This window comes from Miscanthus floridulus, chromosome 15 (genome assembly GCF_019320115.1).
Source record: "Miscanthus floridulus cultivar M001 chromosome 15, ASM1932011v1, whole genome shotgun sequence".
NCBI classification, from domain to species: Eukaryota; Viridiplantae; Streptophyta; class Magnoliopsida; order Poales; family Poaceae; genus Miscanthus; species Miscanthus floridulus.
The window spans coordinates 34,966,242-34,984,175 of NC_089594.1; the positions used below are offsets into that span (position 1 = coordinate 34,966,242).

The 17,934-nt window shown below is 41.7% G+C and overlaps 2 protein-coding genes across 5 annotated transcripts; one reads left to right on the plus strand and one right to left on the minus strand.

Annotated features, from left to right (window-relative positions):
• The first annotated feature begins 759 nt into the window (after nucleotides 1-759).
• LOC136507982 (uncharacterized) lies at nucleotides 760-7,841 on the plus strand. 4 transcript variants are annotated; one of them, XM_066502571.1, is made up of 14 exons: nucleotides 760-986; nucleotides 1,843-1,990; nucleotides 2,079-2,336; nucleotides 3,126-3,300; nucleotides 3,438-3,499; nucleotides 3,583-3,746; nucleotides 3,882-3,979; nucleotides 4,622-4,680; nucleotides 4,770-4,904; nucleotides 4,990-5,237; nucleotides 5,312-5,471; nucleotides 5,796-5,877; nucleotides 5,944-5,985; nucleotides 7,422-7,841. In XM_066502571.1, exons 1-14 carry the CDS (start codon nucleotides 907-909, stop codon nucleotides 7,637-7,639), a joined length of 1,929 nt encoding a protein of 642 aa, XP_066358668.1. In that variant the 5' UTR covers nucleotides 760-906; the 3' UTR covers nucleotides 7,640-7,841. The 4 variants fall into 4 exon arrangements, with proteins under 4 accessions (XP_066358668.1, XP_066358669.1, XP_066358671.1 ...); XM_066502572.1 differs by having other exon boundaries at nucleotides 768-986; nucleotides 2,086-2,336; XM_066502574.1 differs by lacking the exon at nucleotides 760-986 and adding an exon at nucleotides 1,051-1,095.
• A 144-nt stretch (nucleotides 7,842-7,985) lies between these two features.
• Nucleotides 7,986-11,953, minus strand: LOC136507980 (zinc finger BED domain-containing protein RICESLEEPER 2-like). The gene is made up of 2 exons (XM_066502570.1): nucleotides 11,665-11,953; nucleotides 7,986-10,732 (listed from the first exon to the last, which is right to left on the minus strand). The coding sequence occupies exons 1-2, from the start codon at nucleotides 11,700-11,702 to the stop codon at nucleotides 8,431-8,433; spliced, it is 2,340 nt and encodes a 779-aa protein (XP_066358667.1). The 5' UTR covers nucleotides 11,703-11,953; the 3' UTR covers nucleotides 7,986-8,430.
• Nucleotides 11,954-17,934: the final 5,981 nt, after the last annotated feature.

The following is a 17,934-nucleotide window of genomic DNA, read 5'->3' on the forward strand; positions in this document are numbered from 1 at the left end:
ATGTCACCGTCTTTTTTATTTTTTATTTTGAGAAACGGTGAAAGAACGAAGGTTAAGGGAAACATGTCTATTGGGCTGGTAGCGCGCGTACCCAGAAAGCGCGACGTCCGGATGGTTGGACGCCCCGCACCGTAGCATTTCCGATTTTTATTTGGCTACTAAGGCAGTTTTGTCTCCTCTTTGTGCGTAGCTTGGGACAACTTTTATACTTCGCTTGCCACTAACAAATAAATACCCTTATTTTTTCTCTTAATTGAATAACAATGTTTTTGTTTTTCCCGAAAACAGGTACATTTACAATTTACGATTTTTTCATAGTGAATTTCACACAAAATTATTTGGTATTTATTTATTTTATATGCTTTTGGTGTACTTTATTTTAATCTGTTCTGTTGATATTCAGACTAGATTGAGTAAAGCACACACATAAAGTAAATATCTATCCGCGATGTAAATTACTTATAACACGTAAAAATTCATTCATAACTATATTTTTGTACTCCTACTCCTACAGTCCTACTCATACGTATATCCACCGGTCGAATATAATAACCACAGATGCCTGTATCCGCGGATAGAATCGAATCATCTTAACCCAACGAAGAAACCGGTTTCAGCGTCTCATCCCTTCATCAGTCATCATCAGGCGTCGAGCCCTCGACGGCCTGCCTACACGTAGAACCGGCGTGCCGCCAAACAGATGCCACCCGTGACCTCCTCGGGAGTCGACACGCAGCCGGCAGCACAGCAGACGCACTCTCTCCCCCAACAACTCAGTGCCACTCCAATAAAGTGCCGCCTGCTCTCTACCTCTCTCTCCCAGCTCGCCTCAGCTCTGTTCTGCTCCCGTCACAGCAGTACAGCACACCCCAGAGGCAGCGAGTCCTGTTCGGCGGCGGGAAGGCCATGGGCGGGGCTACCTCTCCTCCGCCATGGAGGCGTCACTGCCTCTGCCGCGCCCTCCACTTCCTCCTTCTCTTGCTCTGGTCAGTACGCACTTCTTGCCAGTTCTTGCGGTTCTACTTTATATACTTTGGATGGATTTTTTTTTTCCTGTTTGGTTGCAGCGAAGACTCCGGTTAGTTCCCGAACTAGGTGCCACTACTTTCGCTTCAGCAATTCAGTTACTTTATTGATTCGTTGGAGTTGTGCTATTTTGCATCTTATTACTACCAAGACTGTAATACTGAGTTGTTATTTTACGCTAAATGCTTGAAATCTCTAGACCAATGAATTGTTTCAGGAAATTTTGAGAGACATTTCCCAATCACTGAGTAGCCTGATCTCTATGAGAATATGAATATAATGCTCCGTGTTGAGCCTCGTGTGCCTGCTTTACAGTACATGGTTGGATCTCAAGCAATAAAGACAAAACTAATCCTACCCTACAATAACAACTTAGATCATTCCTGATTCTTACCATATTATACTCTAATATCCCTCATAATTGTAGAGTGAACAACGCGGGCACTCGGACTGGAGTAGAAACCGACGAGTTTACTCAAGTAGATGATAACCCTTTTGCTAGCCAAATTGATGCGTCATGGACATTGCTGTGTAGTTTTAGGCCCAATGCACCAACACGAGCACACATGTGCATAAAATCAGCTTGATGAATATACATACATTGGTGTGTGTCTAACACTATTGTTTTTCTAACTTAATCTCAATCAAGCATTTGTGAGTATGACGCAGTGCTACTGTCAAAGTAGGAAAAAAAACTACAGTTAGGTTCTCTATAATGAAGAAATTTACTTACAGAGCTTCATGATTTGATCTACTGTAACCAAAATTAAAGAAAAATGACTATTACTTCGATTTATTCGTATGTGTAAATTTCAGGGGTACTTCCGAGGCAAACGAAGAACATGCCGTGTTACCTCCAAGAGGGTGGAACTCATATGATTCTTTTTCATGGACTGTAGACGAAAATGCATACCTGCAAAATGCACAGATCATGGCAGGGAAGTTACTCCCACATGGATATCAGGTTATTCCCCTAACTCTTTAATTTGGTTATAGATAAGAGCATAAGAAATGCGAGTGAGTAAAATCCTGACGACTCGTTTAACTTTTAGTATGCAGTTATTGATTTCCTCTGGTACCGGAAATATGTTGAAGGTTCATACACAGATTCATATGGATTTGACAACATTGATGAATGGGGTCGACCTTTTCCGGACCTTCAAAGATTTCCATCATCTAGAGTCGATAGAGGGTTCAGTCAAATTGCCAGTAAGGTTCATGGAATGGGCTTGAAATTTGGCATCCATTTGATGAAAGGGATAAGTGTGCAGGCTGTTGATGCAAACACGCCTATCTTGGACATTAAGACGGTACAGTTCTTCCTTTTAATATGCTACTACATGACAATTAGTAGTGTTCGAAATTAGCATTTTACTTTGGAAAGTTTTGTCATGTTCATTCTGTCAGGGTTGTCCAACTCTGCTATTAATCCTTGTTAACATCATGTTGTATACCCAAAAACCAATAACCATTGTTAAAGTTAACTTGTATACACGCGAACCATTCTTAATTCTTTTTTGAATATCGATATGAAAGATGATTTAAATTTTAAAACTTATTTTTTACAGGATTACCTTATGTGTTGGATAAATTGTGTCTGAAACATTATCCTTTCTCGAGTTTTTTTGGAAACATTGCAAAATGTTGGATAAACTGTATCTTTGCTCATCGGAATGCTGATTCCCCTGGGCACCAACAAATTTCTGATTTACTTATCTGCTCCATTATTCCTTAATGTTGTGTGAAATGTTCTTTCCCATAGTATTTTTTAATTTTCTACATGATATTTCTGTGGTTTCATATTATCTGATGTTTTGAATAACTTAGCCACTGTGCTTTCTAGATTCTTGAGTGTGTGGGTGTGTGTGTTGTAAGGGTTATTACCCCTTGTTTCTTCTTAATACAAATATGCACAGCTCTCCTGCATGTTTGACAAAAAAAACTCTGTTGTTTTTACTGTGAAATTTGAACTTCTATCTACAATTGAACAAGTGACTCTTGGAAACAGGACATCACACTTAGCCAATACTGAAATGCATATAGAAGTTGCTGTACTCTAGTTTACAACTCTTAGAATGGTCTCTTGTGATTCCTTTCAGGGAAAGCCGTATCTAGAGGATGGCCGTCAGTGGACAGCACGAGACATAGGTCTCAGTCACAGAACTTGTGCATGGATGACGCATGGATTTATGAGTGTTAATACGGATATTGGAGCTGGACGAGCCTTCTTAAGATCTCTTTATCGACAGTATGCTGATTGGGGTGTTGATTTTGGTATGCTTATTCTTTAGGTGCATGGTTCTGTGGATAGCATACAGATATCTCAACTCTTTAGTTGAACCTTTCCCTCTGCTGCCAAAACTGAGGATTGAATAAATTCTTCCATATTGACCATTCTGTTTTGTTTGCAGTAAAGGTTGATTGTATCTTCGGCACAGATTATAGCCCAGAAGAAATCATCACTATTTCAGAGGTATAACTCCTTATCCTATAATTAATTACACTAGTTCATTGAAATCGGTGCACTTCTGGAATCAGCTAATACCTATATTGCAGCTATTGCAAGAAATTGATCGTCCGATCATCCTGTCAATCTCACCAGGAACTTCAGTTACTCCAGCATTAGCTGAGAATATTAGTGATCATGTTAACATGTATAGGATAACTGGAGATGATTGGGACAACTGGAAGGATGTGAGCTCACATTTTGGTGTGTCAAGGTAAATTGAACAGATATTTTCTTCTTCTGTTTCATTGCATATATACTCATTAGTTTTCATACCTTGCATATGTATGTTGTCTAGTAAATAAAAACTTATTTCTTACTTTTATTTCCCTTTGCATATTGTATGCAGTTCCTTCGCTGCTGCTAAGAAGATTGGTGCCACTGGGTTGCGAGGAAGATCTTGGCCAGACTTAGACATGCTTCCATTTGGATGGCTTACTGATCCAAGTATGGTTTAATTCTACATTAAGAAATAAAATTAATCTTGATTGTTGTCTGGCTCTAATGACTTTTAACAATGAAGCAAATTCACAATATTTAGGAGAAAATGAATCATAATTTTCTATTAAATGCATGTTAGTAAATTTTGTATCAGTAAACAGAGTAAATTTCGAAGACAAACTAACAAACAATATGAATGCATTCCATCATTCAAATATATTGTTTGTGGCAACGGAAGTTCCATTAAGGCACTGTGGACAATGTCTGTCCCAGCCTGGTACTTTTTAATAATTGGGGTTGGTGTATGAAATATCTGAAATCTGCATAGGAAATGTGGAAAATCTACACTTTTATGGCATTAATTATTCTATTTTATAAGTATTAATTTATTTTAGCCAAAAGAGAGAAATTGGCCTAGCTCAGTTGGTAGCAGGTGTGAGTGTATTAATTTATTCAACCACATTTAACTCTTCAATTTGTTTAACTACATTTAACTCATCTTCTTGAAAGTTTTCTTGAATTGTTTGAGTACATATCTTATCTCTGTTTTTCTTTTAATTCCCTTATTCTTTTTCCAAGAATATCTTGAATGAAATAATATACATGCAGCTGTATGAGAAACATACCCTTTTTCTTCTGTTAATGCAGGTGTAAATCAGGGCCCTCACAGGAAATGTAACCTTACTCTTGATGAACAGAAAGCACAGGTTGTTGTTGGTGATCACTTCAAATTTAAGTGTTCTGTATCTATTTTTGTGTAGTAATGAACTCTTTTTTCTTTGACATGACCTTACAGATGGCACTTTGGTCAATGGCTAAATCACCTCTCATGTATGGAGGAGATTTAAGGAATCTTGACGATAGTACATTAAACATAATTACCAATCCTGCTTTGTTGAAGATAAACCACTATAGTAGAAATAACATGGAGGTACCTGCATTGGAGGCTTCCTATTAGAATGGTGGCTGCTTTGTAAGCACAAATGAATTGTAAACTGACCTGTCGATATTTTCAGTTCCATTATGTGTACAGTGAAAGGACTTCAAATGAAGAACATTCTGGTCACTTTGGGTCTCATCCTGTTCACCTTACCAAGAATGATGGCATGTTTGTCAGTCTCACTGCTTGCAACAACGATGCAGCTAACGGATGGTATATGTTTCCACAAGATGGGAAACCAGATCATATATGCAGGAACTATGAAATACTGAATGATAAAAATGTCTCATTTTGCCTGGGAAAAACAAAACGTCTTCTTGCATCGTAAGATCCACCCTATTCATAAACAGAGAAGTGCTCACTCAATAATTTGTATTAATACATTTTATACATTGTAGGGATGTCATTATCATGGACAACAAGGAACACCAATCAAAGTTTCATATTTCAGTTACAAACACTGATGATACTTGTTTGGATGCATCTGCTGGTCGAAGGCAGACTGCCTCAGAGATCAGGTTTCCTATGTTCTCTGCATGCAGGTGGCATGCAAAACAGGTAAGATCTGTGTTGTCACCACCACCTTCACAACTTTTTCAACAGAGAAGATTCCATGAAGTGTTGCTTACTGCACACAAAACCTAACACATTACTACCGAAAAGCTTCCTCATGCCTCAGACATTGAATAGGGGCGAGCAACAATTATTGTTTATTCAATTGTGCTAGGTAGGATTCGAACTCGAGACCTCTGGTTTCGGCCGGTTCAACCCAAAAGCTTAAGCTATTAGGGAAAGACGGGCAATTCACTTTATTTCAAATAGTAATTATCCTGTTTGGCAACTGAACTTATGGCATTTGTTACACATGAATGATGAATGCAGATGTGGGAGTTAAATTCGAATGGAAATCTTGTGAGCAGCTATTCAGGATTATGTGCCACAGTGGAATCAAGGGACGAAGGAGGTATATATTACATAACTTTGTTTGTTTTGAATTAATTGACATCACTACAGTTCCTATGAAATATAGGTACTAGTGGAGGTCGTGCATGGGTTGCAACTGGAAGTAAAGGTTAGTTATCTTACAGGGCATCCTGTGAATTGGTTTACTCCTGTGAGAAGTCTACATATATGTCGATTAGTAACATACACAACTCTTTGAATTGGCTGCTCTGCGATATATGAAAACTTGCAACCAGAATTACAATATTTCCATGTGGTACATGTGCTTCTTTTGTGTTAACAAAAGGTCTTATTTTGGTAGACTATGATATTCTTAGAATGACCACACGACACACAAATCACACCAAGGCTGCAGATAAAGATATTACAAGAGTGGATAATAGAGACCCCTTTTTTTTTGAGAATTGGATAATAGAGACCTTAAGAGGTTGCCTGGAAACCATATTTTATTTTTTTAAACAGAGAACGCAGAAACTGATTTTCATAGTTTCAACTGTAAGGGGAGAAGTCCGACTATAGTCTCTATGTGCCTACCGACTATAGTCTCTATGTGCCTACCTCTAGAGGTAGTTCTTCCCCTCAACTATGACTGATTTCCAACTCACCAATTCTGTTAAGTCCAAAGTTTCAACCTTAGACACATGACCAGTAGACCACCATGGCTATTTCCCGCATTTCTTCTTTTTACAAATATGCATGAATGTAAGGGTTACGATCAACTATTAACCCTTTTCTAGGCAGACAAACCTTTGAGGGCCCGGATGATATGGGAACAGAACCTTTTTGCACATATTAGACTTGATGTGGCCTGGTGCAAGCGGTAGAGTCTTACCGCCGCCGGATTTGAGGTGCGTCGCCGCCCTCTCCTCTCTTCCTCTCTCCTTCCTTTCCCTCTCCTCTCTCGCTCTCTCAGACGCGATGGGGATTGGGAGCTTTGGCGGGAGGTGTAGGCGCGGCGCTGCTGCTTTTCCCGCGCGAGGGCGTCGCGCCATTCTTTTCCCGCCCGCTCGAGCGCGCGGCGCCGCTCTTTCCCCGCGCCTTTTACGTCCGCGGCGTCCGCCTCAGCGAGGACGACGACTAGGCGACGCCTTCGACCGCAAGGCGACGCCATACGCTGGGACGGTGCGGCGACAGCGACGCCGCGCTTGAAAATTCGCCCGGACGACTAGTCGTCGCCTAGGCGACGCCTTAAAAACTATGGTCCCGGGTTCGAGTCACGGTCTCCTTGCATTGCATAGGCGAGGGTAAGGCTTGCCACTAACACCCTTCCCCAGGCCCCGCACAGAGCGGGAGCTCTCTGCACTGGGTACGCCCTTTTTGAGGAATATACTACTTTACTGATAGTTTTCCTAACTCCTTTTCACATTTTGTACATACATAAGCCTAAAATATCTACATAACTTTAATAAAGATTTAGCAGTCTGATATATTTTGTATTCCCTATCGAGATAGTTTCAGCTTCAAATGATGACCATTTCATTTGTTTCTATTTTTGGGTAATGCATGAGAAAACATATTCTTTCTGAGCTATCTACCATGGTGCAGGAGAAATCTATCTCGCGTTCTTCAACCTCGACTCCGTGAGCAGGAAGATGACCGTACAAATATCAGATCTTGGAAAGGTTCTCAGAAGAACTTTTTTGAAAGAACACCTATGTAGCTGCACTGAAGTTTGGAGTGGAAAGAATTTTGGCCCAGTGAAGGAAGAGATTTCAGCAGTTGTCAATTCGCATGGCTCCATGGTGTTTGAAATCATATGTTGAGATTGCAGTACTGGGCCAGTAGTTCGAGAAGTTTGCAGTGATAATTTGCTGTAAGCTGCATTCCTATTGATCCTTTAGTTGTAGGCAGAGGTGGAATGGATACGTTGATAAACCATTAACTAGATGGCTGCTGGATTTGACTGAATGAATCGAGGACTATCAAAAGAAACATGGGGAGAAAAAGATGTCGAACTGATCTGTATATTTTTTCTTGATGTCCTAATGGACTCGGCGACTTCTATTTAGTGGTACAAAGTTAAGCTATTCATGATTAACAGAAGAACATTCAACACAATTTGGAGGTTCAAATCACTAAGACATGCTATTTGTTCAACCAGCAAAAGAACTGAATCATTTGCCTTTTAAATACTAGGAACGGAATTATCTGGTGATCCTAATTAACAGACAGATAAACATAGTACTACTGGGCTGGGACAGGACAGGACGAGCAGAATTCACAAGCAGCAGCATCCCTGAATGTTGCGATTCTTTTTGTTATGTACGCCAGAGATGGAATGGATATGAAAACCTGAAGCTAACAAAACAAATGCAAGCATGGCACCAGGCCAAGAACATAGAAAATTAAAAGCTACCGGCAACTAATTGAATTCACCGAGTCAAGGGGATAGAGATCACGCATGCAGCCAACGATATAACCCGCCGGTAAAACATTCCTAACGACCATCTTACAGAGATGCCTGCTACTTCGACATGCAACGATCAGCTACCACTAGAACTATACTTGAAAACCCTCTTCGTCTGCACTTCTTCACCGACACAAAACTGGGTGTCTATGGAGCAGGAGAGGAATGCTGTAACCAGTCTTTTGCGCAGAACAGTGCCTCCAAAGTTTCAGGGTGCAGTGAGCTCTGGTAGTCGTCAAGCATCTTGGCTTCAGTGCCAGCTGCGAACACGGAGCTGCCACGACCAACCGTGGACATGGGTATGGCAAGGACATCTTGGGCCATCCTCGAGAGTGTTGGGTACCTGACGGCATTAAGCTTCCACCACTTCAGAATGTCAAACTCCAGCATGCGTGGGACCAGCGCTTCTTCCAAGTACTGATCTAGCTCTGACTTTGGGATCTGGCTCACGGCTACCTCTGAAAGGTAGATGTCGAAGCCGGACAGTAGATTGCCAATGGAAGTAGGATCTGTTGGAATGTTGTTCTTATCGTTAGGAAGAGCGCCAGTGACCTCTTGCTCAACATGGGCTGGCGTCAACGGAAGTGGCTGTCTAACATACTCTTTGTAGAGCTCATGTATATCATCATCCACCAACTTGACATACTTAGCGCCCTTCATCAGACCATAGATTTTGGAGTAACTGAACTCAACAATCTTCATCTTGAAACGGGGATCCATCACAACAGCAATGGCCAGCACAACATTGCAATCTTTCCAATACTTGTCAAACATCTCATGCATGCCTTTTGCGATTGCACTGGAAATAGAATCTTGATGATCTGTGGCATTTGAAATCTCTCTCTGAATTGTCCAAGCCTCATGGAAAAATATGTTGGCAGTTGGATCTTCTGTTGCCATAATGCTGTTTGCAGAGTCATACAACAGCTTCAGATACCTGCAAGCAACCTCGACTTTCTCCCAGTCCACTGCCGAAGGTGCTTGATTGTAGTTATCGTTACATTTCTCCAGCATGGTGAATGCCTGCTTATAATCCAGAGCTGCCAGCAGCATAAGATAGGTGGTGTTCCACTGGGCTTTAATGTCTAGACATAGGGTCTGATTACTAGGAATTTGCAGTTGCAAAATGATGTGAGCAAACATCTCCTCATGGCTAACACAAGATTTTATGAACTTTATACTTTCACGGATTTTGTAGATGACACTTTGAACCGAAGCAGTGACATCACTTGCAGCTGCATTCAGTATATGGGCATAGCACCTCACAACCAAAAATTGCCCCCGAAGCATCGGAATATTCTTTCTGGAGAGTTCCTCTCTCAAATTCAAACTGTAGATATCATGTGAGGAGGAATCATAATATCCAGTAACGGTGAAGAGTTTGTCAGTCATGTTCCACTGAGGAAGGCTTCTGCTGATAGCTTCAGAAACTGCGTTCTCTGAACAACCAGGCCAAGGGACCATCACAAAGTTGAGCATTCTTCGGTGCAGCTTCCACTCAGAATCAATGAATTGCCCTGCAAGTGAAACATATCCAAGAGTTTGGCTAGTGGTCCAAGACTGTACTGTGAGATTTATCCTTCCAGGAATATTTCCAACTTGCTTCAGCACGCTCTCTCTTTCCTTCAGATAAACTGCACAAACCTCTGCTTCTATTGCATCTGTATTAACCACCTTGAAACTAGGCTGCAGGCCCTCAACAAAGGATATGAAGGTTGGCTGTTGAACAATTTGCAGAGGGTAGTCATGCAGAATGATCATCTTCGCCAGGTATGATTTACTGCAGTCTGGATTGAATCGAGCATTTGCATAACCAGTACATGTGCGGCGGCGCCTCTTAGAAGGCTTATCTACAGTACCCTGACAATCATTTTCTGTCCCTCCAGCTCTAGGTTCTTGAACTTTAATCTCAGGGCAATGACCCTGGGTAACGTGCCTCTTCAGATGGCTAGTGCCAGACATTTTTGATCCAGAACTGTATGCGAATATTCCGTTACAATGCTTGCAGCACGCTCGTGTGCATCCCTCAGAATCTTCGGTAGTGAAATGCTCCCAGACCATGGACGTCTTTCTTCGGCGTTTTGATGAGGTTGGTGGTTTCACCCCAGTGGTAACATTGCCACTAGCTATCTCACTACTTTGAACCGTCTGATTACAATGGAGGACTGTTTGGTCATAGGGGACCATCTCACCACCAGGATCCACCTTGCTACCACCAGGGACAATCTCGTTGCTGTGAACCATCTTGCTATCATGGATGTCGACCATCTTGTAATCAAGGATCATTTCGGCTTCATGACCCATCTTGTCACTGATAATCGCCTCACAGCCGTCAACCATCTCATTGCCACCAAGGAAAATCTCGCAATCTTCGAACACAGTCTCAGTGCCATGCACCATGGAAGATTCATTGATGTTTGGATCACCCATGCTTTGCTGAGAATAATAGCTAAAATGGTTGGAAGAAATACAATCATGTCAGAGATAATGTAGTCAAACCAGAACACAGACACGGGTTGAAGAGCTATAAGTAAAATGCAATATATCTATCTAGTGAAACCGTCACAGATATTTGCACAATAAGTTGAATATATACATTCAGCATTACATATTTACATCACGTTTTTCCATGAGAGAATCAGTATCACAGCACTTAGTCGTTGTATGAAATAACAATGGTTCCAGAAAGTGGACCCAAATCACAAATTCATGTTTGTAAGTTAGCTATTAAAATATGACAGACTTTCTAGTCGGGAAGCAGTGTACTTGTCAACAAAAGAGGACGATGCAGGAAAAAAAAGGATGGAACTGCATGCAGAAAGCATATCCCATCCCATATACTGTCCATCGCTTCTATGCCAAGCACATCTGACATTATTTAGTTAGTGTCCATCGCTTCTATGCCAAGCACATATGACGTTATTTAGTTGTTGAGTATACAAAAGAGCATTCAGAGTAAGAACTCTAACCATGGGCCGTGACAATAACAACTCACACTTGTTGAACACACAGAGCAACCAGATTAGATAGTATGGGATGGAAATTCTGGCAGTAAGTTTACACGAAACAGATTAAAGGAAGATCAGAAAACACCATATTAAAAATTATTGCATTTTTTTTTTGGTTCGAGAACAAATTGCATCCTGTTTCACCTGACGATGTTCTCCGACCACATGGCGTTGGTTATAGCAGGCGCAAAACATAAACTGGAAACCGATCGAAACTAAACCTCAGGCTCGAGCGAGCTACGACGATCATCGAGCAGCTTCCTTCCTACCACGGCAAGCACGCATACCCTACGGACAGATACAGCGATTCGGACCAGCAGGTACCAACCAACCAATGCAATCATCAAGCACAGAAAAACCCCACCCAACTCACACCATCGACGATCGATCTACCCGCCCTCCATAGTCCATACAGTTTAAGGCCCAATCCAAGCCAGCGATCACAGCAAACACCCCAGCAGACCCAGCAATCAATCCGCGCGGAGGGAGGAACACACGAGGCGGGGAGGGAGGGAGAGGGCTTGCAGTTGGGTGCGGTGGGTGGGATGGATACCTTGCAGTGGAAGATGGACGGGGACGAGGAGGTCCAGGAAACCAGTTGGCTCCGCGCGGCGGGGGGCTACTACTGGATCGGATCGCGGCTCGCCTCGGCCCAGCAAGGAACAAACCCTAGATCCTGTTCGTCCTTGAGTCCGTGGGCAGAGGAACGCGGGGGGAGGCGGAGGCTTTTATGGGCTCGTTCCGTGTCCCAGCCCATAACGCGTGGTTCGCTCCACTTCCCGCTGACAGGTGGGCTTCCGGACCCGTTCTGGGTTTTGGAAACCTATTTTCCTTTTGTTTCCGTATATATCCTTTCCGATAGGGCTTAGTAGCTTTTTTGCCTTTTTATGTGGGGCTAACCGGCTAAGCCCAGACTGTCCATAAATAAAAGGGCTCTTGTGTTCTTGTCTCTACTTTGATGTACAATTGTGATTTTGCCCTTGTTTTTCTAACTTTGTGATTTTGCCTTTAACTGTTCATAAGTCAACGCGATTTTGCCCCTGGTCAACGGAAAAAACAGGGGCAAATTCGCGTTGACCAGGGGCAAAATCGCATTGACTTGTGAACAGTTAAGGGCAAAATCATAAAGTTAGAAAAACGAGGACAAAATCACAATTGCACATCTGTGTAAGGGGCAAGAACACAATTTTCCCTAAATAAAAGCCCCTCTGTCATGTCGTACAAGTTATTTTATAGCTATCCATCTTAAATTATAGTTCATTTTTTACTTTTTAGGTATATAGATTTACTATATATTATTTGAATATACGACTTGTCTAGATAAATAGTACTGTAGAGAAAATGATTATCCAAAATGGCCCACAATTTAGAACTGACAAATATGAGAAATACATGAATTTCAAAACGACTCATAATTTAGAACCGGTGTACTTATAATTTCTAGAGATAAATAGGGTTACAAGTATATATTTCTCTCCTGCATTCTGGAGATAATTATAAGTCATCGTGGATTTTTGGGTACATAGGTACTATTTATCTCTCTATAAATAAATAAATAGAAGGTTTTTCCTGCTGTAGGTCCTAAATTACAAATAGGATTACAAGTATCCAAACTCACTTCTAATTTAGAACTGATGGCCTTAAACTAAGATCATCTTTTGTTCTAAATTCATTTATTTCTCCTATTTTCACAGCACATATGTTCTCTCCCAACAGTTTCTTTATCTCAAATAACATATAGGGTGAAAAGATATCACACCAAATCCGAAGGAGATGGAGAAGGACTTGGGATATAACTGTAATACCTCGAGAATGAATGCCATAAATATGAATTTTAATATAGATCAAAGTGTTGTTAAACAAAGGTTGACCGGATTTAAGGAGAGAGCAAAAATTTGACTTGTTGATCCGTTGCTCGGATGGATTAATGAAAACATTTCGTTTGACTGCTTAATCGTAATAATCAGACTTTGATGGTGGACATATGTTTATTCTTAGTTTTAAGAAAAAAAATATAATAAAATAATAGAAAACCCCCATACCTGTTAGGGACTAGGAGACTTGCGTTTTCTTTCTCGGGACGTCACGTCCGGTGCCAGCAGCGTGCCCGAACGCCCCGCGCCTGCGGCCCCCGTCTCCACGGGACGTGATGCTACTGCCCCGCGCCTGCTGTCCACTATTATAATTTGCTAGATTGATGCGCCCACGCCTGCGACTTCCCCGTACCTCTGCCGCTGGGTCCTAATTTGACTGTGCACACTTGTGGGGGGAAATTATTGCGCCCGCTGCCATCAGGAGCAGCAGCGACGGGCCACGCCTAGCTGCGTACTCCTGCTGCCAGCATGTTGCTGCTGGCGCATGATGCTGCTGCTGATCGATCGCATCAATATGGAATAAGGAGAGAGAGAGTAGTTGAGCATGGATGTAGCTTCGTGTTCCACGCCTGCTACCACACCCATACATCTTTGTGCTCCACGTCTGCTGTTGTACCCGCTTGGCTTCCCGCGTGCACGCAGGGACCGCTGCGCCCAAGGGGACCATCTCTGCCTACGCTCCTAGTCGCACGTGCTGATGAAACACTTGCAATGTAAAGTATTTGCTGCAACATACATCTGAAATAGACAAAATATTTACAACATACGCTTGTAACATATGTGTATGGACACTGCAACATATGCAACATCTAGATAAAACACTTGCAACATACGTCTGAAATAAGTGAAATATTTGGAACATACACTTGCAATATATATGTGAAAACTTATGCAACATCTAGATAGAACACTTGCAACTTAAAACATGAAAACAATTGATGCAACAGAAGACTAAAACAGATGAAACATATTGTTGCAACATATGTGTGAAAACATATGCAACATCCAGATCAAAACGCTTGCAATTGTTGGCATAAAAATGTGGCGATGCAATCAACACACAGCAAGCCGGACAATCTGAATGGAATGGGATTGGAGATCTGCTTGGCTTCAACACAGGACTAGTCGATTATGAAAACCCAACGGTATGCCAGTCAATTTGACCTGCAATTGATAAGGAGAGAAAATCTTATCAGTAGTTTAAGGCGGAACATGTCGGTGTTGCTCCAGATAGTTCCAAATATACGGCTAAACAGCCGATTCGATAGGGCTATCGACTAAATAGTCGATATCCAATATATCAGTAAAGCAAGGATTGCTGAAATTGAAGATTATCGGCTAATATCAATGATGATGGTATGAATTTAAAATAACCGATACTCATGGGTCATAGCGATTTTATTATGATTGATTAATCCAGACAAAACAAGTACAATACACCCAAATATAAATAATATAAAGAAACATCATCAGCTAGATGGATATAACCAGTGTAAAGCATTGAGCCGATAAGTTTAACGAGAAAGGATATAACATGCGAACAAATCGACTGTCTAGTACAAATGAATCTACAAACATTCTGAATCTAATCTGTTACCATCAACAGTGAGGTTCGATCATATCGATACAGCTATGATAATAATAACAAACTAAAGTCAAAGAATCTATAAAACCATCTATATATTGACAGGTTCATGAAAGATATACTATATATGTGAAAGCACAGGCGAATCGGCTAAAATAGCCGATGCATACATAGCAAACAAACATAGTACATATCTTGATCATGAACAAAACCACTAATCGATAATCTCTAATCCAAAGTCTTATCAGTGAGGTTCGACCGGGTCGATGCAGCTATAGTTATGTCATTAGATTAGATCTTATTAACTAGTGAACTTACTCAAGATTGGAATATGTCTTTGAATACATACTATATTTGATTGGAATAGAGATAAAACAGCCGATCTACCAGAATTAAGCCATCAATTATAAGATTCAAAGTGTGACTAGACTAGAAGACGACCAATTAAGATGATGTGATACCGATTCTATCTCTATCTCAATCAGGTGATTTGTTATAATTAATAAAACATTAATTATAACAAGATCGATAACCGGTGAATCAACCAAAAACAACAAGGAAAATCTTACTAATCTTGGTAGATTCAATAACTGATGATATTGTATTAAATAACAAGTTATTTATTACAAGATCGATAACTTTGATTAATATCAATATCTGCAAGAGATCAATCGGTTGATGCAGCCTTATAAATAATGATACAAATCGATAACTAGCTTTTACTATAACTCATAAGAGATCAATCAGCTGATGCAGCCTTACAAGTAATAATACAAGTTGTGATGGTACTCACAGACAAGCTGGAGGTCGATCAGTCAATGCAGTCCTGCTTGTTGAAGAACTCACCGAGATCTACAGTACTCCTACTCCTAAGGGTTGGTGTGAAGCCAAAAAAGTAATTGTATTAATTGATTGTTCGTCTTGTACAATAACCGGGGTCTAATATTTATACCCGGAACCTAAACATGAATCCTACTCAAATACGACTCATTACAATTCTTGGAATAAAAGAAAACATTCCTAACTTAAAATAACTTGGACCCTAATCTTTCTCTTTCTGTAGAGTCCGACATATCTTTCTCCGTAGTCCATTGACGCCGTCTGCTGACGTTATCCAAAAAGAGCCGATTCCAGTACCGCATCTGAATCAGTTAATATCGATCTTTACGCAACCAATTCCTTAATGACACAATCCTGAAAGCTTCAAGTCCCCACGCTATCTTTCCAAAATTTTGGTGTAAACACATGCCCCCCAATTTTAGGATAAAAATGATTTTATTCCAAAATTTCATCCATCTGCTCTTCGCGTTGCAACCACCTATTCCAAAACAAATGCGTGACTCCTGACTTTTTGGGACGAACTCTATATAACATCCCAACAGTATCATCGTCAATCCACCCGGCCGATTTACTTCCCCCTTCTTCTTCGAACAAGCCCTATTAACCAAAGCCGCCACCACCAGAGCTCCAACTCTAGCAGTTTCTCCCTTCTGCTCGGGCTACTTTTCAATTCACTCCTCTGCAACCCTTTCTCAGATTCAGATCTATTCCAACTACAATGGCGGGGATCAAAGTGCCACTAGATGCTCTAACTCATTGCATATGCATTTAGGATCTAGTGGAGAGCAACACCCTTGAAAATGTTTATGAAAATATGCTAACACACGTGCACAAGGTGATACACTTGGTGTTTGGCACATTTGAGCAAGGGTGGAGAAGTTAGTGAAGTAAAGCAAGGCCCGAGACCGGACGCAGGTGATCGGACTCTGGCTGAACACTATTCAGCATCCGGTCCTGCTGACATGGCGGCGTGCAGAGAAGAGAAGGAGGAGCGGACGCACTGGCGTGTCCAGTCATGGTGGACCGGACGCGTCCGGTCAAAAAAAACCGGCTCTGGTGCCTTACTAGAAATGATCGGACTCTAGTGATGGAGCATCCGGTCACTTTAAGCAGTGTGTCCGGTCGCAACTTAACACGTGGCGTGAAGCAAACTAGCCATTAAGATCGGGTGCTCAGCATTTGAGGCTGATGACATATGGTGAGCATCGGGTTACCGGACGCTGGGGTCCGGCGTCCAGTCAACCTGACCGGCGCGTTCGGTCAGCCCATGTTTCACTGGACAGAGGAGCCAACGGCTCTATTCGTGGGGCTCTCTATTTAAGCCCCATGGCCAGCTCAAGCTCACTCTCTTGGCCATTTTGCATTGACATAGCAACCTTGTGAGTTTAGCCAAAGCCCTCCCACTCATCTCCATCATTGATTCATCATCTTTGTGAGATTGGGAGTGAATCCAAGTACATTGCTTGAGTGTTTGCATCTAGAGGCACTTGGTGTTTGTGTTTCGCTGCGGGTTTGGCTTGTTACTCTTGGTGGTTGCCGCCACCTATATGGCTTGGAGCAGCAAGGATCATCGAGCGGAGGTTAGTGATTGTCTCCGGCTCTGATCGTGGTGATTGTGAGGGGTTCTTGACCTTTCCCTGGTGGAGAGCCAAAAGATACTCTAGTAAATTACTCATGGCTTGTGTGATCCTCATCTTGTGTTGGTTGTGCGGCACCCTATTGAGGGTTTGGCATGTGATGCCAATTAGCGCCAAATGATTGAATCGCCACAACAAGGACTAGCTTGCCGGCAAGCAAGTGAACCTCGGTAAAAAATCATTGTGTCATCATTTGATTCCAATGTGATTGGTCTTCATTGGTATTCATTCTTGTGATTGATTGGTTCATTCCTCGACTCGGCGGTATAACCATCTTGCTCTCTCTCTTTACATTACTGCAAACTAGTTGTCAAGCTCTTTAGTGTAGCTAGTCGTGAGAGCTTGTTAGTTTGGTTAGTGTGGCTCCTTAGTTAGCCTTTGAGAGCACACTAACTTAGTGTAGTGACATAGCCATTGTGTGGATAGAAACTATAGAAACTAGAATTGTGGTAGGTGGCTTGCATTTTTAGTAGGCTAGCACAACGCTCGCTTCGCCTCATATTTGTCTAACCGGTTTGCTAAGTGTTGTTGTAGAAATTTTTAATAGACTATTCACCCCCTGTAGCCATTAGGACCTTTCAAGTGGTATCAGAGCCGAGGTCACCGTGATTTGAGGCTTAACAACTTTCGGTGTCAAAATGGCTTAAATCAACAACACCAAGAAGCCACCCCAATTTGATGGCTCCAACTATCCCTATTAGAAGGAT

What these genes read in the sequence shown, in the direction of transcription:
- LOC136507980 (XM_066502570.1), bottom strand. Translation starts at nt 11,702, where the DNA reads ATGGACTATGGAGGGCGGGTAGATCGATCGTCGATGGT. An exon ending in GTAGATCGATCGTCGATGGT is followed by an intron (nt 10,733 to 11,664) that starts GTGAGTTGGGTG and finishes CAACCATTTTAG; the next exon opens with CTATTATTCTCAGCAAAGCA.
- LOC136507982 (XM_066502571.1), top strand. Translation starts at nt 907, where the DNA reads ATGGGCGGGGCTACCTCTCCTCCGCCATGGAGGCGTCACTGCCTCTGC. An exon ending in CTATCTTGGACATTAAGACG is followed by an intron (nt 2,337 to 3,125) that starts GTACAGTTCTTC and finishes GATTCCTTTCAG; the next exon opens with GGAAAGCCGTATCTAGAGGA. An exon ending in GGTTGCAACTGGAAGTAAAG is followed by an intron (nt 5,986 to 7,421) that starts GTTAGTTATCTT and finishes ACCATGGTGCAG; the next exon opens with GAGAAATCTATCTCGCGTTC.